This window comes from Pristiophorus japonicus, chromosome 19 (genome assembly GCF_044704955.1).
Source record: "Pristiophorus japonicus isolate sPriJap1 chromosome 19, sPriJap1.hap1, whole genome shotgun sequence".
NCBI classification, from domain to species: Eukaryota; Metazoa; Chordata; class Chondrichthyes; family Pristiophoridae; genus Pristiophorus; species Pristiophorus japonicus.
In genome coordinates this window covers 98,771,804-98,794,136 of record NC_091995.1, presented here as the reverse complement: position 1 = coordinate 98,794,136, position 22,333 = coordinate 98,771,804, and the positions used below count along the sequence as shown (strand labels likewise).

At 48.1% G+C, this 22,333-nt stretch overlaps 1 protein-coding gene across 2 annotated transcripts in view; it reads left to right on the top strand.

Moving 5' to 3' along the window:
* josd1 (Josephin domain containing 1) overlaps positions 1–22,074 on the top strand; it is a 27,200-nt gene extending 5,126 nt beyond the window's left edge. Inside the window, exons 2-5 of one of the 2 annotated variants that reach the window (XR_011587895.1) lie at positions 8,799–8,927; positions 13,036–13,230; positions 16,094–20,401; positions 20,451–22,074. Coding sequence is in view for 1 of the 2 variants with exons in the window: in XM_070861913.1 (XP_070718014.1) it covers positions 8,799–8,927; positions 13,036–13,230; positions 16,094–16,193 (424 nt within the window). In the remaining variant the exon portion in view is untranslated. Of the gene's footprint in view, positions 1–8,798; positions 8,928–13,035; positions 13,231–16,093 lie in introns of both variants that reach the window. The other variant, XM_070861913.1, reaches the window with a different exon arrangement.
* The last annotated feature ends 259 nt before the right edge of the window (positions 22,075–22,333 follow it).

The following is a 22,333-nucleotide window of genomic DNA, read 5'->3' as shown; positions in this document are numbered from 1 at the left end:
GTGTCCGCGCCAGCCGACAAAGAGCTACCCAACCTAATCCCACTTTCCAGCTCTCGGTCCGTAGCCCTGCAGGTTACGGCACTTCAAGTTTATCCAGGTACTTTTTAAATGTGAGGGTTTCTGCCTCTTCCGCCCTTTCAGGCAGTGAGTTCCAGACCCCCACCACCCTCTGGGTGAAGATATTTCCCCTCAAATTCCCTCTAAAACTCCTACCAATTATTTAAAATCCATATCCCCTGGTTATTGATCCCTCTGCTAAGGGAAACAGGTCTGTCTTCTCCACTTTATCTGGGCCCCTCATAATTTTATACAACTCAATAAAATCTCCCCTCAGCCTCCTCTGTTCCAAAGAAAACAACCCCAGCCTATCCAATCTTTCCTCATTACTAAAATTCTCCAGTCCTGACAACATCCTCGTAAATCTCCATGCCTTTGTTACTTCCAGACTCAACCATTCCAAGCTGATTCTTTTAAATGCCAACTTAAAGTCAAGCACGTGTCCCCTTTTTAAAGCGGCACAACCAACAAAACCTGTAAGTTAACAAAAAACTTTAAAGGAACCGTAACGAATGAAATGAAAATGTTGTTCCCGGGGAATGATGAAGCGCTCTAGTCCCGGTGCCCACCGGTCGCTGAAGGCCTCAAATATTCAATCCAATGCTGCACTAACCACCAGTCTCCATAAACAAGTTCATCAAAAACAGGACTGCCTGTATCCAGACTGATTCCTGGGATGGGGGGATTGTCCTATGAGGAGAGATTGAGTAGACTAAGCCGATATTCTCTAGAGTTTAGAAGAATGAGAAGTGATCTCATTGAAACATACAACATTCTTACAGGGTGTGACAGGGTAGATGCAGGGAGGGTGTTTCCCCCGGGCTGGGGAGTCTAGAACCAGGGGTCACTGTCTCAGGTTAAGGGGTCGGCCATTTAGGACTGAGATGAGGAGAAATTTCTTCACTCAGAGGATGGTGAACCTTTGGAATTCTCTGCCCCAGAGGGCTGTGGAGGCTCAGTCGTTGAGTATATTCGAGGCTGAGATCGATAGATTTTTGGATATTAAGGGAATCGAGGGATATGGGGATCGGGCGGGAAAGTTGAGTTGAGGTCGAAGATCAGCCGCCTTGCTCTGTTCTAAATCTTGCGTTTAATCTTGTATCTGTGTCCTAGCTTTCCTCATTCAGAGTACCTGTATAATTATTACTTTTTTTTTAAAACAGAGAATTACCACCTCACATTTACAAACTTTGAATTGCATCTGCCACTTGTTTGCCCATCCCACTATCGTATCTATATCTCCTTGCAGCTTCCTCTGAACCCCGAGTGAGTCACTATGCCTCGTATCTTGGTATTGTCTGCAGATCAGGGCACTGTTCCCTCCAGCCCGATACCCCAATCATTGATCTGCACAGTGAACAGAAGTGGTCCCAGACCAGAACCCCGAGGGACACTGCGAACCCCCCACCCCCTGACCGCTCTGAGAAACTGCCCTTAACTCCCACACTCTATCCCCCTTTCTAACCCTATTTCAATCCAATTTGCTAATCTTGTCCTAATTCCATAACTCCTTAATCTTCTCCAATAGTCACTTGAGTGTTACATTGTCAAAGGCTTTCTGTGAGTCTATGTAGAACGCATCCACTGCATTTCCCCCATCTACCATAGCCTTCACCCCCTCAACCAACTCCAGTCGGGCTCTTCAAGAACCATCTTACTTTCTGAAATGCACGTGTGCTGTTCCCAATTGTATTCAGTATGCTTTCATTAAAGATTCCAGAATTTTTCCTACCACTGACATTAAACTAACTGATCTTTCATCAGCCCTAGCTCCCTCTTTGAAAATGAGTGTTAGATTGGCCAGTCCTCCAGCGCTCACCCGCTCTCAGTTTACCAGCTCGGAGCTCTCCTGAGTCTAGCTTGGGGTAGACTGGAGGGGGGCTTTATTCTGCATCCCTCCCATGCTGTATCTGACCCGAGGGCGCTCAATGCTGGCACAGTGTTGTTGCATCTCACACCACCCTCGCCGTGCTGAGCGGAGACATGGAATGCTCCAGTAAAACAAACAATTATATTGCTAAAAGAAATGGGCTGTTACCAAGGCATCAGCAACGTCAGGAGGAGCAGGGTTTTTTTATCAGTGTTTGTGTAATTCTGTTCCAGGATCTGGAAAGTGCCCAGTAGTTGGGCCCGGTTATCGGCAGGCTGGGTGGCTGGCCATTTAAAAAAATGTTTTTAATTGTCTTTGAGTTGTACCACATCACTGTCATTCCACCCGGAATGTACTGCATGTAGGGTACAGTGTGTAGCGTGCGGCTTGTTGGGGCTGGCTGGGCTTCTGACAGTTTACAGGGAGTGCTGTAAGCGATCTACAGTTGCTGATTGAGTTGCCGTCAAGTGGGGTTTAAACAAAGGGTTCCGTCCATTGTTGGCCCGTGTATCTGATAAAGCTTTTGTTTTAAAGGTATGCCCTTGCGCATATCAGATCTGCAACGGTGGCCGCCATTGCATCGCCCGAGTATTAACAGTTCAGATGACGTGTTCCTAATGATTGTGTAATAAGATCGTGGACTCAAATCCGGGCACCCGCACATTGCCAAGTCCAGGATCAGTTTTTCAGTCAGGAAGAAAAGTGAAGCAGGTGCAACTCGTCCTTTCTAGAAACCGGAAGACAGAAGCACATGCACTTTTCTAATATCTTGTCGTGAGTCTCAGAATTGCCTCCAGGGCCTTACATGCAACAAATTACTTTGAGGTGCACTCGGTGTGTGGTGGAGGTGAACGAGAGTTGTTCTGTCCACAGCAAGAACCAGCAATGAGGCAAAGGATCAGCCAATCTGCTTTTTACTGGTGTTGACGGAGGGAGGAATGTTGGCCAAAGGCACAGAGAGAGAGAGAGAACTGCCTATTCTTAGAATGGTGCTGCGGGATCTCTTCATATCCCCCTGAACCACCAGGCCAGGCAGACAGTGTCTCGGTTTAATAGCTCATCTAAAGGCTGACCGTCCTTGTATCCCCTTCAGTTTTGTGCTCGGGTTCTGTTGTGGGATTTGAAGCCACAACCGTCTGACTCAAAGGTGAGCATTCCACCAACTGAGTCAAACTGACACTTGGCGGCAGAGGATTTAGAATCAAAAATATTCCAAGTCCATCTCCCTTGCATGAAGGCCTCTGTCCCTACACCTCAGTACAGGGAGGAGGAAAGCTTCGGACCGGGAATTGGCAGCTTAGGAGGAATGAGAAAAAAAGAAAGACTTGTATTTATATAGCGCCTTTCAGGACCACCACTTGTCTCAAAGCACTTTACAGAGAATGAAGTACTTTTGAAGTGTCACTGTTGTAATGTGGGAAACACAGCAGCCAATTTGCACACAGCAAACTCCCACACACAGCAATGTGATAATGACCAGATAATCTGTTTTAGTGATGTTGATTGAGGAATAAATATTGGCCCCAGGACACCGGGGAGAACTCCCCTGCTCTTCAAAATAGTGCCGTGTGATCTTTTACTCAGAGGGCAGATGGGGCCTCGGTTTAACGTCTCATCCGAAAGACGGCACCTCTGACAGTGCGGCGCTCCCTCAGCACTGCCCCTCCGACAGTGCGGCACTCCCTCAGCACTGCCCCTCCGACAGTGCGGCGCTCCCTCAGCACTGCCCCTCCGACAGTGCGGCGCTCCCTCAGCACTGCCCCTCCGACAGTGCGGCGCTCCCTCAGCACTGCCCTTCCGACAGTGCGGCGCTCTCTCAGCACTGCCCCTCCGACAGTGCGGCGCTCCCTCAGCACTGCACTGGTGTGTCAGTCTAGATTTATGTGCTCAAGTTCCTGGAGTGGGACTTGAACCCACAACCTTCCGACACAGAGAGCACACCGCATTGTTGCGTCGATAAGAGATGAGAAAATGAGTGACTGAGGGCCAAATGTTATTTTTTTAAAATTTAAAGATATAAAACACAGGAAAGGCATCTGGTATCTGTCGTTAAATCCCTTAAAACATTCAGGTTTATGTGAACTAACGCTGCATCACATTTGTTTTAAAATGCAAGTTTATTCTTTTAAACCAAACACTAAAAGGGAGTAATTACTGGGATGAGGGGAAGGGGATTGTCCTATGAGGAGAGATTGAGTTGACTAGGCCTATATTCTCTCGAGTTTAGAAGAATGGGAGGTGATTTCATTGAAACATACAACATTCTTACAGGGCTTGACAGGGTAGATGCAGTGAGGATGTTTCCCCCCGGGCTGGGGAGTCTAGAACCAGGGGTCACAGTCTCAGGATAAGGGGTCGGCCATTTAGGACTGAGATGAGGAGAAATTTCTTCACTCAGAGGGTGGTGAATCTTTGGAATTCTCTGCCCCAGAGAGTTGTGGAGGCTCAGTCGTTGAGTATATTCAAGGCCGAGATCGCTAGATTTTTAGACATTGAGGGAATCGAGGGATATGGGGATCGGGCAGGAAAGTGGAGTTGAGGTCGAAGATCAGCCATGATCTCATTGAATGGGGGAGCAGGCTCGAGGGGCCGAATGGCCGACTCTTGCTCCTAATTCTTATGTTTCTCTGAAACATTTAACCGTATAGATGAGGAGAGATGGAAGACACCCACACTCAGATGGCTCATGTTGAGATCTCAGCAAGTGACTCAGTGGTGACTTGGGTGTGAAATTAGTCCGTTTATTACCGTGTATTTGTGAAAATATGCATCTCGATAACTGATTCCAAACCGCTGGGGTATAGAAATTTATTTTAAAATGTATCTGTGACAGAACCATTGCAAACTGGTCTCCTTACATTTTTACTAAGTGTAATGGCTGTAAGCTCCCAATGGCCCAATAACGTGATGCTGGTAATACACAGCAGATCTATCGACATTTGAAAAAGGAGCGTACAGGGTAATGTTCTGGACCCACTGTACCTGATGTTTTCGGGGTAATGAATCGATTCAACAAAAATAACTCCCCTGAATTTCCTTCAAAATTTCCCCTTGTTTCTTTAAATACCAAAAATCACAGGATGTGCACGAATTCCACCCAGTTTGCCTGCTGTATGTAGCTAGCTGAAATTAGAATCATACAGCACAGAAGGAGGCCATTGGGCCCACTGAGTCTGTGCCGGCTCTGTGATAGAGCGATCCAATCAGTCCCACTTCCTGCCCTTTCCCCCACAGCCCTGCAATTTCAAGTATTTATCCAATTTCTTTTCAAAATTCACTATTGAATCTGCTCCCACCGGCCTTTCAGGCAGCGCGTTCCAGATCACATCAACTTGCTTCCATTTTTAAAAAAAATTCTAAACTCTCCTCTGGTTCTTTTGCCAATTACCTTAAATCCGTGTCCTCTGCTTACCGACCCTCCTGCCACTGGAAACCGTTTCTCCCAATTATTTTTGAAGGGACTGAGATGATCTGTAGCTATGAGAAGAGAAAAAGATTAGTGAAGACAAACGTAGGTCCTTGCAGTCAGAATTAGGTGAATTTATAATGGGGAACAAAGAAATGGCAGACCAATTGAACAAATACTTTGGTTCTGTTTTCACTAAGGAAGACACAAATAATCTTCCGGAAATACTAAGGGACCGAAGGTCTAGCGAGAAGGAGGAACTGAAGGAAATCCTTATTAGTTAGGAAATTATGTTAAGGAAATTGATGGGATTGAAGGCCGATAAATCCCCAGGGCACGATAGTCTGCATCCCAAAGTACTTAAGGAAGTGGCTCTAGAAATAGTGGATGCATTGGTGGTCATAGCGAGAGGATTTGAGTATAGGAACAGAGAGGTCTTACTGCAGTTGTACAGGGCCTTACTGAGGCCACACCTTGAATATTGTGTTCAGTTTTGGTCTCCTAATCTGAGGAAGGATATTCTTGCTATTGAGGGAGTGCAGCGAAGGTTCAGCAGACTGATTCCCAGGATGGCAGGACTGACATATGAAGAAAGACTGGATCAACTAGGCTTATATTCACTGGAGTTTAGAAGAGTGAGAGGGGATCTCATAGAAACATATACAATTCTGACAGGATTGGACAGGTTGGATGCAGGAAGAATGTTCCCGATGTTGGGGAAGTCCAGAACCAGGGGTCACAGTCTAAGGATAAGGGGTAAGCCATTTAGGACCAAGATGAGGAGAAACTTCTTCACTCAATGAATTGTGAACCTGTGGAATTCTCTACCACAGAAAGTTGTTGATGCCAGTTCATTGGATATATTCAAAAGGGAGTTAGATGTGGCCCTTACAGCTAAAGGGATCAAGGGGTATGGAGAGAAAGCAGGAATGAAGTTGCATAATCAGCCATGATCATAATGAATGGTGGTGCAGGCTCGAAGGGCCGAATGGCCTACTTCACCTATTTTCTATGTTTCTATGAATTAACATCCTACAGGAAGTATATCGCACGTGAATGTTCAACGCTATTTTATTTCTTTTTGACCATCTCTCTCACCCCAAATCAAAGCCGTATTCAGGTAAGTTGTGGGGAGTACCCATGCCTGATTCAATGTTGTCACTTGAATTTCAATAAGGTATATTGGTGGGCAAGTTAAATTTTAATATTGTAGCCACTTGAACCATTAACAGAAAAATCCTAGGAATAAAAGCAAAATGCATTTGTTGTACAACAGGCCAATCACCATCTAATGGAGGCAGGCTAATGTTTGCAGCAGGATCCTTAGGGTTCGGATTACCTTTATTTTTATGCAAGTACGAGTGTAAAATGTGTCCTTCCAAACTTTAGGTTGTGTTTGCAGGGAGCATTTTGAGCTGTGCAGTATTCTGGGTGAAGTGCTCGTGGTTCATTGTCTGTTCATGATGGTTATGGTGAGAGCAATCTCAGGGATTGACTTCACACAAAGCAAATTGCACATCAAAACCGATCAATTCAGTGCAACTGCTCCCATAGCATATTGTTAAATAAACCGAATAACAACGCTATGATCTCTGTAGGTATTTAAATTCAACGCATAAACAAAAACATAAGAATTAGGAGCAGGAGTCGGCCATTCGGCCCCTTGAGCCTGCTCCGCCATTCAGTAAGATCGTGGCTGATCTTTGACCTCAACTCCACTTTCCCGCCCGATCCCTTGATTCCCTTAGTGTCCAAAAATCTAGCAATCTCTGTCTTGAATATGCTCAGAGACTCCACATCCATAGCCCTCTGGGGCAGAGAATTCCAAAGATTCACCACCCTCTCAAGTGAAGAAATTCCCCCTCATCGCCGTGCTACATGGCCGACCCCTTATCCTGAGACTGTGACCCCTTGTTCTAGACTTCCCAGCCCGGGGGAAACATCCTCCCCGCATCCAGTCTATCCAACCCCGTCAGAATTTTATACGTTTCAATTAGATCCCCTCTCATTCTTAGAAAACTCTAGTGAATACAGGCCCAGTCGACCCAATCTCTCCTCATACGACAGTCCTGCCATTCCAGGAATCAGTCTGGTGAACCTTTGCTGCACTACTTAAGAACATAAACATAAGAACATAAGAATTAGGAACAGAAGTAGGCCATCTAGCCCCTTGAGCCTGCTCCGCCATTCAACAAGATCATGGCTGATCTGGCCGTGGACTCAGCTCCACTTACCTGCCCGCTCCCTGTAACCCTTAATTCCCTTATTGGTTAAAAATCTATCTATCTGTGATTTGAATACATTCACTGAGCTAGCCTCAACTGCTTCCTTGGGCAGAGAATTCCACAGATTCACAACCCTCTGGGAGAAGAAATTCCTTCTCAACTCGGTTTTAAATTGGCTCCCCCATATTTTGAGGCTGTGCCCCCTAGTTCTAGTCTCCCCTACCAGTGGAAACAACCTCTCTGCCTCTATCTTGTCTATCCCTTTCATTATTTTAAATGTTTCTATAAGATCACCCCTTATCCTTCTGAACTCCAACGAGTAAAGACCCCGTCTACTCAATCTATCATCATAAGGTAACCCCCTCATCTCCGGAATCAGCCTAGTGAATCGTCTCTGTACCCCCTCCAAAGCCAGTATATCCTTCCTTAAGTAAGGTGACCAAAACTGCACGCAGTACTCCAGGTGCGGCCTCACCAATACCCTGTACAGTTGCAGCAGGACCTCCCTGCTTTTGTACTCCATCCCTCTCGCAATGAAGGCCAACATTCCATTCGCCTTCCTGATTACCTGCTGCACCTGCAAACTAACTTTTTGGGATTCATGCACAAGGACCCCAGGTCCCTCTGCACCGCAGCATGTTGTAATTTCTCCCCATTCAAATAATATTCCCTTTTACTGTTTTTTTTCCCCAAGGTGGATGACCTCACACTTTCCGACATTGTATTCCATCTGCCAAACCTTAGCCCATTCGCACTCCCTCGATTCATCCTCCCTGCATCTACCCTGTCAATCCCCCTTAGAATTTTATATGTTTCAATGATGTAATGTATGCCCCTGCGAGTATGCTCACAGGTTTGTGGAGCTGTTGAGTTGGGCGTGGCTGAGCAAGTCACGTGATATTCACAAGACTCAATAAAATCCTGGTTAATTGGGTTCCGATTCCCCACAGTGAGGCGTGCAGCTGGTGGATGAACTGGTCGGGTTCAGTTTGATTGTTAAACCTTTGCTGATAAACCAGCCGGTTCTTTACAGCAAATGTGTAGCTGTGCATTCTTAAGCAAAGAATCCATGAAGCAAATGAGATCACCTCTCATTCTTCTAAACTCCAGTGAATATAGGTCCGTTGTACTCCATACCATCCACTGTGTGAATGGGGGCCATCTGATGCCGATCGGTTGAACAGGGGACGATGCTGTTTAGTGCTTTGTCGATGCTTAAATCTACATTTCTATCTGCCAGGTTGTCCCCGAATACCATGGTAACGCCGCACAAGAAGAGCATGCTGGGAACAGGAAACTACGATGTTAATGTAATCATGGCTGCTCTTCAAACTAAAGGTTACGAAGCCGTTTGGTGGGACAAACGAAGGTAAGGGCAATCGGAGGTCGTGAGCTCGAGCTGCACTCGGGAGATTTGAGCACATCACCTAGGCTGAAACTTCAGTGCCGTACTCAGTTGGAGGCGCCGTCTTTTGGATGAGATGCTAAACTCAGACCCAGCTCACTCAAGTGGACGTAGAACACAAGAACATGAAATAGGAGTAGCAGTAAGCCGTTCAGCCCCTCGAGCCATAATTCTTATGTTAATTTTTAAAAATTGGATGGGGGTTTTATTTTGCAGGCATTTTAATTTTGGGTTTTATCCTTTGTAACTACAATAATGATACCTAAAATGGTCACAAAACTTGTCCAGCTGATTGTAATTTACAGCTCTCATAGAAAGACTTGCATTTATATAGCGCCTTTCACAAGCACCGGACATCCCAATGCACTTTACAGCCAATGAAGAACTTTCTTGAAGTGTAGTCACTGTTGGTAATGTAGGAATACATTATTAAGAGTACAGTGTCGTGTTGCAAAAACTGCTCGACGAACCAGGGCTGTTTTTGTTTCCAAGAAACAGCCAGTCTGGTGACGTAACTTGTGTTGAATTGTGCCGTGGAAGTGTCGCAATGTGGCGTGCGTGTGATTGTGAAGGAGGGGATGAACTCTGAATCTTCTGGCTCTTGAGGCTCCTTTTCTCCTCATTTATCTTACGCCTGACAAACTGTAAATGTTTATATGTTCCAGCCCTGATGTGCCCCGACAGCTGATGCGATTCATGTTATTTATGGCTCCTTGCGCCCTCGTTAAGCCAAGAGCCACCAGCAGCAAGGCAGTCGCAGTGGGGGCACACCTGTGTACTGGGAGTGATACATGCGAATGTAATGTGCCCGGCATCCTGAATTATAGCTCAGAATTCTGTGCGTTCACATGCAGCTTTGGAAAGACGCGATCTGCTGTTCTCCTCCCGATGCTGTGGTGGTGATTCACCGGCACCGACAACCTCCAGTGTGCAGGAGGCCAGCCTTTTGGTGGGGGTGGGAGGAGTGAACCCTGAAACGGCAGTGGAAAGCAATTCCATGAACAATTTTTAAAGGGATTCAGGCGGGTACTTGCGGATGGCGAACTCGCAGGGTTAGGGACAAGAATCTGGGATGTGGGACTGAGCACCACGGCTCTTTCGAAGAGCCGGCACGGATTCGATGGGCCGAATGGCCTCCTGTGAGTTTTCTTTCCTCATATTCCAAAGGCACTGACTCGCTGCTGGGGTATAATCTCAAGGGGGCAGTGACCCTTCGATACTTCACCCGAGCGCCTGCACTTCATGCGACACCTCAGGGAGGGTGTGGTGGAATTATCGCCGAGCCTGATGCTGTATTCCCCGCACCCCCCCCCCCCCCCCCCCCCGGCCCCTTGGTACCCACACACTCTCGCTTTCCAGCCCAACCCATTAGATAGGGAGCCCTGCTGATTTCACCCCCTCCCTCAGTGTCAGCTGTGGCTCAGTAGGCAGCACTCTCACCTCTGTCTGAGAAGATGGTGGGTTCAGGTCCCATTCCAGGGTCTTGAACACACAAATCTAAGCTGACGCTCCAGTGCAGTGCTGAGGGAGTGCCGCACTGTCGGAGGGGCAGTACTGAGGGAGTGCTGCACTGTCGGAGGGGCAGTACTGAGGAAGTGCCGCACTGTCGGAGGGGCAGTCCTGAGGGAGTGCCGCACTGTCGGAGGTGCAGTACTGAGGGAGCGCCTCACTGTCTGAGGGGCAGTACTGAGGGAGCGCCTCACTGTCTGAGGGGCAGTACTGAGGGAGCGCCGCACTGTCGGAGGGGCAGTACTGAGGGAGCGCCGCACTGTCGGAGGGGCAGTCCTGAGGGAGTGCCGCACTGTCGGAGGTGCTGTCTTTCAGATGAGACGTTGAATCGAGGCCCCGTCTGCTCTCTCAGGTGGACGTAAAGATCCCATGGCACTATTTCAAAGAAGAGCAGGGGAGTTCTCCCCGGTGTCCTGGGGCCAATATTTATCCCTCAATCAACATAAAAAAACAGATTATCTGGTCATTATCACATTGCTGTGTGTGGGAGCTTGCTGCACATTTGGCTGCTGCGTTTCCCACATTACAACAGTGACTACACTCCAAAAGTACTTCATTGGCTGTAAAGCGTTTTGAGACGTCCAGTTGTCGTGAACGGAGCAGCGTGGCGGCCCAGCCCAGCAGTCTGTGCGGCCCCCAGCCAGTGAGCACCATCGGAGCAGGCCGGGGAGCGGAGGGAGCAGCGTGGCAGCCCAGCCCAGCAGTCTGTGCGGCCCCCAGCCAGTGAGCACCATCGGAGCAGGCCGGGGAGTGGAAGGAACAGCATGGCAGCCCAGCCCAGCAGTCTGTGCGGCCCCCAGCCAGTGAGCACCATCGGAGCAGGCCGGGGAGTGGAGGGAGCAGTGTGGCAGCCCAGCCCAGCAGTCTGTGCGGCCCCCAGCCAGTGAGCACCATCGGAGCAGACTGGGGAGCGGAGGGAGCAGCGTGGCAGCATACCACTCCATGGAGCAGCACGTGCTGGAGCAGGAGAACAACAGCAGTGAAAAGGGACGTCTCCAAGATCCAGGTCGGTGATTGGAGCGTGGGCAGGTACAGCAGGAGCGGCGAGGTCGGGGCGAAGGAGCAGCGAGAGATTGTAGAGGGACGTGATCGGGGCCCAGGAGAGGCGAGAGTTCGGGGCCAGGGGCCCAGGGGCAGCAGGGGCCCAGCCCACACTGCGATATGTGAGCGCACTAGGCCCGTGCAGCAGAGCTGGTCTCCAGTCGTCTTGGTCAACCATTGCCACTGGACCAAGACCTCGCTCTGTCAAGCCCCGTGTGGTGGCTGGTGTGCAACGGTCACCACACGTTTAAAAAAAATCCACGCACAGGCATCTTCCACCCTTCAGGATGTAGTTCAGGATCCGGAATATCAGGTGCTTCATTGAAACACCTGTGAAATTTTTGACAAGGAAGCAAGTCATCCTCAATTCGAGGGACTGCCTATGATGATGATGTTATGGAAATGCACGTGTTTCACTATACACACAGCTCTGCATAGCAACAACTTGTGTTGATGTAGCGCCTTTAACCCAGTGAAGCAACCCAAGATGCTTCACAGGAGCAATTTATAAAACAAAACTTGACACCGAGCCACATAAGGAAATATTAGGGCAAAGAGGTCGGTTTTAAGGAGCGTCTTGAAGGAGGAAAGAGAGGTTTAGGGAGGGAGTTCCAGAGCTTGGGGCCCAGGCAACAGAAGGCACGGCCACCGATGGTGGAGCGATTATAATCAGGGATGCTCAGGAGGGCAGAATTAGAGGAGCGCAGACATCTCGGGAGGCTGGGGGATGGGGGGGCGGGCGGGGAAGAGGTTGTGGGGCTGGAGGAGATTTCAGAGATGGGGAGGGGCGAGGCCTTTAAACACGGATGAGAATTTTAAATTTGAGGCGTTGCCGGACTGAGAGCCAATGTAGGTCAGCGAGCACAGGGGGTGATGGGTGAGTGGGACTCGGTGCGAGTTAGGACACGGGGCAGCGAGCACAGGGGGTGATGGGTGAGCGGGACTCGGTGTGAGTTAGGACACGGGGCACAGGGGGTGATGGGTGAGTGGGACTCGGTGCGAGTTAGGACACGGGGCAGTGAGCACAGGGGGTGATGGGTGAGCGGGACTTGGTGCGAGTTAGGACACGGGGCAGTGAGCACAGGGGGTGATGGGTGAGTGGGACTTGGTGCGAGTTAGGATAGGGGGCAGTGAGCACAGGGGGTGATGAGTGAGCGGGACTCGGTGCGAGTTAGGATAGGGGGCAGCCGAGTTTTGGATGAGTGAATGTTTCTGTTACCTGAAGCTGAATTTCAAATTTGGGGATGGTTTTTTTCCTGCGGCAACGTGTTTGTTAATTCCTGTTCAATAAGTACTTTTATTTGCTAGGATTTAGTTTGCAGTTTTAACCCACAATACATGAAGGTACCAGAAGCTGTATGAACTCTTTGACTTCTCTGTCATCTGCAAAACTTTAAAAAGTGAAAGGACTTGCATATCGAGAGCCTTTAGCGCTGCCAAACATCCCACGGCGCTTGCATTCACAGAGCACCTCTCCAACACATCTCTATGTCTCTTGATAGTATTTTTGCTTTTCTTTCAGAGACGTTAATAGTATTGCTCTTTCCAACGTGATGGGCTTTATAATGAACATCCCCTCCAGCTTGTGCTGGGGGCCCGTGAAGCTTCCCCTCAAACGGCAGCACTGGATTGGTGTGCGCGAGGTCGCTGGGATCTACTACAACCTCGACTCGAAGCTGAAACTGCCAGATCAGATCGGCAACGAGGACGAACTCAGGTTAGGTGATCACCGGGCAGATTGACGTGCTCCGAGCTCACTTGTGTCCTGTGCGGGGGTAGATGTATAAGTGTTAACCAGAGAAGGCTAGAGCACCCCGTCCCCTTTTCCGAGTGAGTGTGTGTGTGTGTGTGTGTGTGGGCATCGGCTAAGTACCCGATTGGGCTGGCATGTGATGCCCTCTGCAGTCGGATAGCCTGCTGGCACTCACTGTCAGGGCTGACGCATGAGTAAGGCAGTGGGGTAGGTGTACGTCCAGTGACAGTGTCAACACTTTCAGTAAAAGAGGAGACAGAAATAAAGGGGCTCCCTGGCTAATTTTTCCCTTTGTTTCCTGACTCTTGCTGGGGTTCAGTTCCACACTCACCGGCAACCATCATGGACTGAGTGGCAGCAGATATTTATCTATTAGCTGGATGAGGTGAGGAGGAATTTCTTCACTCAGAGGAATCTTTGGAATTCTCTACCCCAGAGGGCTGTGGATGCTCAGTCGTTGAGTATATTCAAGGCTCAGATCGCTAGATTGTTGGACTCGAGGGGAATCGAGAGATATGGGGATCGGGTGGGAAAGTGGAGTTGAGGTTCAAGATCAACCATAATCTTATTGAATGACGGAGCAGGCTCGAGGGGCCATGTGGCCTACTCCTGCTATTTCTTATGTTCTTATGTAGAGAATTCCAAAGATTCACAACCCCCTGAGTGAAGAAATTCCTCCTCCTCTCAGTCTTAAATGGCCTACTCCTTATCCTGAGACTGTCACCCCTGGTTCTAGACTCTTCAGCCCGGGGGAAATACCCTCCCTGCATCTACCCTGTAAATCCCCCTCAGAATCTTAGACGTTTCATAGAAACATAGAAAATAGGTGCAGGAGCAGGCCATTCAGCCCTTCGAGCCTGCACCACCATTCAATATGATCATGGCTGATCATGTAACTTCAGTATCCCATTCCTGCTTTCTCTCCATACCCCTTGACCCCTTTAGCCGTGAGGGCCACATCCAGCTCCCTTTTGAATATATCTAATGAACTGGCCCCAACAACTTTCTGTGGTAGAGAATTCCACGGGTTCACAATTCTCTGAGTGAAGAAGTTTCTCCTATCTTGGTTTTAAATGGCTTACCCCTTATCCTGAGACTGTGATCCCTGGTTCTGGACTTCCCCCAACATCGGGAACATTTTTCCTGCATCTAACCTGTCCAATCCCATCAGAATTTTATATGTTTCTGTGAGATACCCTCTCATTCTTCTAAATTCTATTGAATACAAGCCTAGTCGATCCAGTTTTTCTTCATATGTCAGTCCTGTCATCCCGGGAATCAGTCTAGTGAACCTTCGCTGCACTCCCTCAATAGCAAGAATGTCCTTCCTCAGATTAGGAGACCAAAACTGTTCACAATATTCAAGGTGTGGCCTCACCACGGCCCTGTACAACTGCAGTAAGACCTCCCTGCTCCTATACTCAAATCCTCTCACTACGAAGACCAACATACCATTTGCCTTATTCACCGCCTGCTGTACCTGCATGCCAACTTTCAATGTCTGATGTACCATGACACCCAGGTCTCGTTGCACCTCCCCTTTTCCTAATCCGTCACCATTCAGATAATATTCTGCATTCCTGTTTTTGCCACCAAAGTGGATAACCTCACATTTATCCACATTATACTGCCTCTGCCATGCATTTGCCCACTCAGCTAACCTGTCCAAGTCACTCTGCAGCCTCTTAGCATCCTCCTCACAGCTCACACTGCCACTCAGCTTTGTGTCATCTGCAAACTTGGAGATATTACATTCAATTCCTTCATCTAAATCATTGACGTATATTGTAAATAGCTGGGGTCCCAGCACTGAACCTTGCGGTACCCCTCTAGTCACTGCCTGCCATTCTGAAAAGGATTTGTTTATTCCTACTCTTTGCTTCCTGTCTGCCAATTAGTTCTCTATCCACGTCAGTACATTACCCCCAATACCATGGGCTTTAATTTTGCACACTAATCTCTTATGTGGGACCTTGTCAAAAGCCTTTTGAAAGTCTAAATATACCACATCCACTGGTTCTCCCTTGTCCACTCTACTAGTTACATCCTCAAAAAATTCTAGAAGATTTATCAAGCATGATTTCCCTTTCATAAATCCATGCTGACTTGGACCGATCCTGTCACTGCTTTCTAAATGTGCTGCTTTTACATCTTTAATAATTGATTCCAACATTTTCCCCACCACCGATGTCAGGTTGAACGGTCGATAATTCCCTGTTTTCTCTCCCTCTTTTAAAAAGTGGTGTTACTTTAGCTACCCTCCAGTCCATAGAAACTGATCCAGAGTCTATCGAATGTTGCAAAATGACCACCAGTGCATCCACTATTTCTAGGGCCACAGACCCTAGAAATAGTGGATGCATTATTTCTGGGATGCAAACCATGAGGCCCTGGGGATTTATCGGCCTTCGATCCCATCACCTCATTCAATTAGATCACCTCTCATTCTTCTAAACTCCACAGTGAAGACCCAATCTACTCCATCTCTCTTCATAGGAAAATCCTCTCATCCCAGGAATCAATCTAGTGAACCTTTGTTACAGCACCTCTAGTGCAAGAATGTCCTTCCTTGGACAAGGAGACCAAAAACTGTGCACAGTACTCCAGGTGTGGTCTCACCAAACCCCTGTACAATTGTAGTAAGACTTCCTTACTCTTGTGCTCCAACCCCCTTGCAATAAAGGCCATTTACCTCCCTAATTGCTTGCAGTACCTGCATGTTAACTCTCTGTGTTTCCTGTACGACGACTCCTAAATCTCTTTAAATATCATTGCTTTGAAGGTTTTCTCTGACACCCTACTGTGTGTTTTTTTAATCTTTACACAGAAAGTTTCTGAAACAGCAGCTGAGGGGAAAGAACTGTGAGCTGCTCTTGGTTGTAAGCGAAGAGATTGAGGCGCACCAGAGCTGGAGAACAGATGGCTGATTTGGGAAATCCCAATGGAACTAACCCTTGTAGTCACTACAGCTCCACGTGCTACAGACAGAAGCGGAACTTTAAACCACAGCGACTATTGAAGACTTTATCGGTGGAAGAGGAACTCTTGTTGGGTCTGCACATCTTTAAGAGACTTGTTGACTTAAGTATTCTACAGGAGAGTTGGTGCTTTTAAAAAAAAAAATATATATATAAATTACTGAAACGTGCAGCAAACTCGATGAGGGACAATAAATGTTTTGTTTTTGTTCTGTTGCTTAGAAAAGAAAAAAAGTGTAAAATATATAAATATCAAAATTTGGGGAAAATATTGCTGTCAGAAATATAAGGGGGCCAGGTAAGACTTCGGGTCTGGGGCCAAGACTGAATTAAACGAGAATTTCAAGCGAGCTACGCAAGCCCCTGCAATAAGGCCCGACTGAATTCCTCGCTCCAGAATGTTGTTGAATAGGAGCCGAAAAGGCTGCAAACACTCAGCACACCAGGCAGCATCTGTGGAGAGAGAAACAACACTTACGGTTTCAGGTCAGTGACCTTTCAGCTAGAAAGGCCTTGCTTGATTTAGTATTTCTTCCGTCCGTCCCGCCCCCCGCCCCCCACCTCCACCCCGTTCCCGCCCCTTCCTCCTCCGGCAATGGCCTGCTCATGTTTGCGAATTGAGTCTTTTAACACTTGCACTCATGTAAACTTTCGGAAACCAGAAAGACCTTGCTGGCAATTGTGTTGGCAACATTTGGGTCATTGGGACGAGGTCTGTGCTGGTGGTAGAGGCCCGTGTTCCTCTCTGCACACAGCAGCCTGTGGGACGGAGGAGGCCTCGAAATGACAAATCAAGTTTTAACAAATTAGCATTTTGTCTACCTGTTTCTTAAAATGGACACTAAGCTTGGTGGCCTGCATTGACAATCTGGTCAAAGGTGGAGAGCACTGTTGTGGTCAGTTCAGATCCTGTAGGTATTGGCTTTTCCCAATACGTGCTGTAACTTGTCAAAACTTACTGCCAACCGGAGAGTGTCTGTGCTATTCAAATCCACACTAGTGACATCCGGGGGGGCAACTTTAACCTAACTGGACGGGTGGGAAACCCTCTGGATCGGATGGATCTCTCGTTTCACTCCCACACCCCTCCCCCCCCCCCCCCCCCCCCCGTCCAGTATTAGTCTCCACTGACTTCATTAGGGGAGTGAAATCAAGCGGGGTATAAAACTCGTGTTGCACCCGATCTTGTCGGTTTTCCAACAGCCGGATTAGGTTAGAATGCACCCCCCCCCTTACCCCATGTCAGAAAATGCTCGCCCAATCCACCAAACCCCAAGATTGGAACCCATGGCGAATCATATCAAATACATTTGGCCCGACACACACATCTAAATAATGTCGAGTGGATACGGTAACCGAGAGCACAGAATAGGGTTCCTGTCCAAGCTGGCACTCTGATGGCACCTTAATAATTGTCTGGACAATCTGTTTGAAAAGAACAAGGATGTTACTGGGAGGTTCCAAATTCCCCAAATTGTATAATTTATTGGCTATATTTCACAAACCTTTCAAAGAAAAAAAAAATACGTTATCTAAATGAAGTAAATTAATATTTCGCTCATCACTGGCCTGCCACATCTGCAGGTTCTGTGACGGGGGCTGGGGGCTGAGGTGAGCTGCACTGGCGGGTGAGCAGGTCTGCTTGCACTAGGAGTCTGTGGATAGATCTGGGACCGAATGTGCTCTTTCCGACTTGTGGTGTAGCTTTGAGGGGGACGCTCGCCCCCTCATCACATTTTTGTAGATGAATGTATGGTGTCCAGTCCAGCTGTAAGATCAGACATTGAGGGGAGGAAATGGGAAGCAAAACGCCAACCGTGGAATCATTCCTCATTGTCCCCTACCTTGGAGTGTAGTGAATGTTCCCCTCCCTGTAAACACTGGCTCTGTGACTTTATATTAAGGGTTCTAGTTAAATGATGCAAAGACTCTGTTGCATTTCCTGAAGTGATACTGGAGCGGGCTTCACCCAGGAGCCTTGAGGCGACAGTGATGTGAATAACCCATGTTGGTGTCTTTAACCCACTGCCAGTGACTGGGTGAGGCTGCTCCGATCGGAGGAATGAGAAAGTGTTGGCGAACTTCCGTCTCATTCACTAGTTGCGGTGTGATTGGCCGCGAGCACTTCCGTTCTGTTTTTGAAAAGGCCTCCCCCTGTCGGCTGGGTGTGTTCAGACTGTGACAGTGCTGGGCACCCCTGGAATTGGCCATGTTCCCATTGCCGGCCCCGTGCCCCTCCGCTCAGTTACCGGGCCACTTGGCTCCAAAGTAATACTCGACACGTGCTGGAAAAGTGACCGCTGTACAGATTTTCTTTAAAAACTGGTGCACAGATAGGGTTGTGTAACAATGAACTTTACAGCAAGTACTTTTGAAAAATAGCCACTGTTGTAATGAAAGGTCGGGATGAGTGAACTCAATGGCCTCCCCTCGTCCATACTTTGTGGAATTGTCACCGCTTACCGCAGACTAAAATTGGAATAAGTAGGCGTGAACGGTTTGGCCAACGGAGTTTAATTTGAATTGGATAGAGTTTTACAGAAAACCCAAGGATGAGGAAAGGCCATTGAGTCCAGCAACGTTCACCTCTCTGGTACGGACATTCAATGGCGACGGGATTGTTTGCATGGCCTTGCGCTCGGACCCAGCAAGCGATCGTTTTCTCAGCTCGGCTCGCCCTTCCACTTGCAGCTGCTCCGGTAGAACCAGGCAGGTGAGTGTCCAACGGCAGGTTTGGAGGGTTGAGTCCCGGAGTAAAGCGGCTGCTTGGACTCTCTGGGCTGTTCCGGGAAACGTGGAACCTTTCAGCGGGTTGAGGGTGAGGAGGAGGAGTGCAGGGTACCCAGGACCTCGCCACCTCACTACCTCGTCTTGTCCCTAAAGCCTTGGAAATGTAAACAGCCTCGAGCCTGTCGTCATGCGAGTCTGGCGACTGCTTGGAAGAGAGGGGAGAAACCAAGCTGGTAGCCTGGTGAAGGCGAAAGGTCATTTATTGAATAGGGAAAGAGTGAGGGAGGAGTGCCTTGCAATCAGGTGAAGCAGTGCTCGGTTTAGTTGCATGGTCTGCGGTCCAATGCTGAGTTGATGTGGGAAGAAGTGATGCATCCAAATTTGAAAACCTCCAAGGATGAGGAAGGGGGGAGAGTAAGACATTCTGTCACTGGCACAGTCCAGTGCATTTAGAGAAGACATGCTAAAAATCCCAGGCTGGGCAATTGTGAACATTTTCACTTCTAGCACATCTAATTTCAGCCTCCTGAAATTTGGATAAGGGAATCTAAATGGTCTCTGATTTCAGAAGCTGAAACCTGCCGAGAGTTGGGTATTTTTATGGCGAGGGAACGTTCACGTTTACTCCAGACCCTTAAATCGACTGCCCTTCTGACTCGCTTGTGTTTTTTGGCTAACTGCCCAAAGATGAATAGAGACGGTGGAAGCACAACTGGAAGCTTTCCTGTTTCCATACCTTGCCGTCACTGACCTGTAAATGGAAAAGATTCCTGGTCTGTTCCAGGAGAGATTTTCATGGGTTTGGGCTCTGCTTTTACAGGTGAGTTGGGGTCTGGAGACAGTGTCTGTAGATTGTGGGGTCTGGAGACGGTGTCTGTAGATTGTGTGGTCTGGAGACGGTGTCTGTAGATTGTGGGGTCTGGAGACAGTGTCTGTAGATTGTGGGGTCTGGAGACAGTGTCCGTAGATTGTGGGGTCTGGAGACGGTGTCTGTAGATTGTGGGGTCTGGAGACGGTGTCTGTAGATTGTGGGGTCTGGAGACGGTGTCTGTAGATTGTGGGGTCTGGAGATGGTTTGTGGAGATTGTGGGGTCTGGAGACAGTGTTTGTAGATTGTGGGGTCTGGAGACAGTGTCTGTAGATTGTGGGGTCTGGAGACAGTGTCTGTAGATTGTGGGGTCTGGAGACAGTGTCTGTAGATTGTGGGGTCTGGAGACAGTGTCTGTAGATTGTGGGGTCTGGAGACAGTGTCCGTAGATTGTGGGGTCTGGAGACAGTGTCCGTAGATTGTGGGGTCTGGAGACGGTGTCTGTAGATTGTGGGGTCTGGAGACAGTGTTTGTAGATTGTGGAGTCTGGAGATGGTTTGTGGAGATTGTGGGGTCTGGAGACAGTGTCCGTAGATTGTGGGGTCTGGAGACGGTGTCTGTAGATTGTGGGGTCTGGAGACAGTGTCTGTAGATTGTGGGGTCTGGAGATAGATTGTGGGGTCTGGAGACGGTGTCTGTAGATTGTGGGGTCTGGAGACGGTGTCTGTAGATTGTGGGGTCTGGAGATGGTTTGTGGAGATTGTGGGGTCTGGAGATGGTTTGTGGAGATTGTGGGGTCTGGAGATGGTTTGTGTAGATTGTGGGGTCTGGAGATGGTTTGTGGAGATTGTGGGGTCTGGAGATGGTTTGTGGAGATTGTGGGGTCTGGAGACAGTGTCCGTAGATTGTGGGGTCTGGAGACGGTGTCTGTAGATTGTGGGGTCTGGAGACAGTGTCTGTAGATTGTGGGGTCTGGAGACAGTGTCCGTAGATTGTGGGGTCTGGAGACAGTGTCCGTAGATTGTGGGGTCTGGAGACGGTGTCTGTAGATTGTGGGGTCTGGAGACAGTGTCTGTAGATTGTGGGGTCTGGAGACAGTGTCCATAGATTGTGGGGTCTGGAGACAGTGTCCGTAGATTGTGGGGTCTGGAGACGGTGTCTGTAGATTGTGGGGTCTGGAGACGGTGTCTGTAGATTGTGGGGTCTGGAGATGGTTTGTGGAGATTGTGGGGTCTGGAGATGGTTTGTGTAGATTGTGGGGTCTGGAGACGGTGTCTGTAGATTGTGGGGTCTGGAGACAGTGTCTGTAGATTGTGGGGTCTGGAGATGGTTTGTGGAGATTGTGGGGTCTGGAGATGGTTTGTGGAGATTGTGGGGTCTGGAGATGGTTTGTGGAGATTGTGGGGTCTGGAGACAGTATCTGTATGTGGTAGTCTGGAGATGGTATCTGGAGATTGTGGGGGCCATTTACTAAAACAATGTAAGGAATACAGTGTTGCTTCTTCCAGTCCCGATGAGCAGTCTCTGGAGGCCACAGTTGCAGAAACCCAACACTGCAGCATTTCTGGATGTGACCAACATGTAAAATGCATTTGTCTTTTGATTTGACACGGAGCAGCACTGAGCGAGCAGGAGAGCCTCCCGGCCGATGTAGCGTGTCGCTTGGGTGGTGGGTTATTTTCTATCCGCTCCTTTTTAAGGGGGGCTGTTGTTGAGTTAACGTGTTCAGAGACTTGGCCAAAGTTTTGTGGCATTGGCAATTCCCCGTATCCAGCACTGCTTCCTCCCGTTCCCCAGACTGGAGTAAATGGAATTGGGAAAAGCGAGGTCCTTTGCCAACATCCGACAGCGACTCCACACGTGTGTATCTCTACTGCCTCCGTTTGCACTTTAACCATTAAAATAACTTTATTGCATAACTAACACAGAAGCTGGCGTGATTGCAGGCAGAGAGTAAATGGATTTGTATTTTTGCATTATTACCAACCTGTTGCTGTTCCTTACCCCTTGTATTTGGGAGAGGAAGAAAGGTGCAAAGCTATATAACAAACACTATACGTTTTCGGTAATTGTGAGGATCATTTTTGTTTTAAGATCCTCGGGCCACAGAAATAAATTAAGAGTTTCTGACCTGCCAGTCTTGTGATCCTGCATCCTATTTTGTGTTCTCAAAAAAAAAAATACATATTTCAATAAAATCTTTCATCTATTTGTTTTAAATATGAAACTACTAATAGTTTTTGTGGCCTTAATGTGTAACATAAAAGAATTTACGACAGTGTTTAAAAGAAAAGTCGATATTAAACTTTTCTTGGCAACAAACTTCAGTTTGTAACTCTTTCTTGCACCAGTCACACCCGGGGACAGCCTGCCAGTTTCAATGTTGGTATACAATGGGTACAATTAGGGGTTTGATTCGAGGCTAGCTAGTGCTGTGGCTCATATTAGGGCTCGAACTCTTGCCTTGTTTGTTTGTATAACTTGCTATTTTAATTATAAACTAACTCGTAACCATCATACACTAATCTCAGCGACGGTACTTTATAGCTTT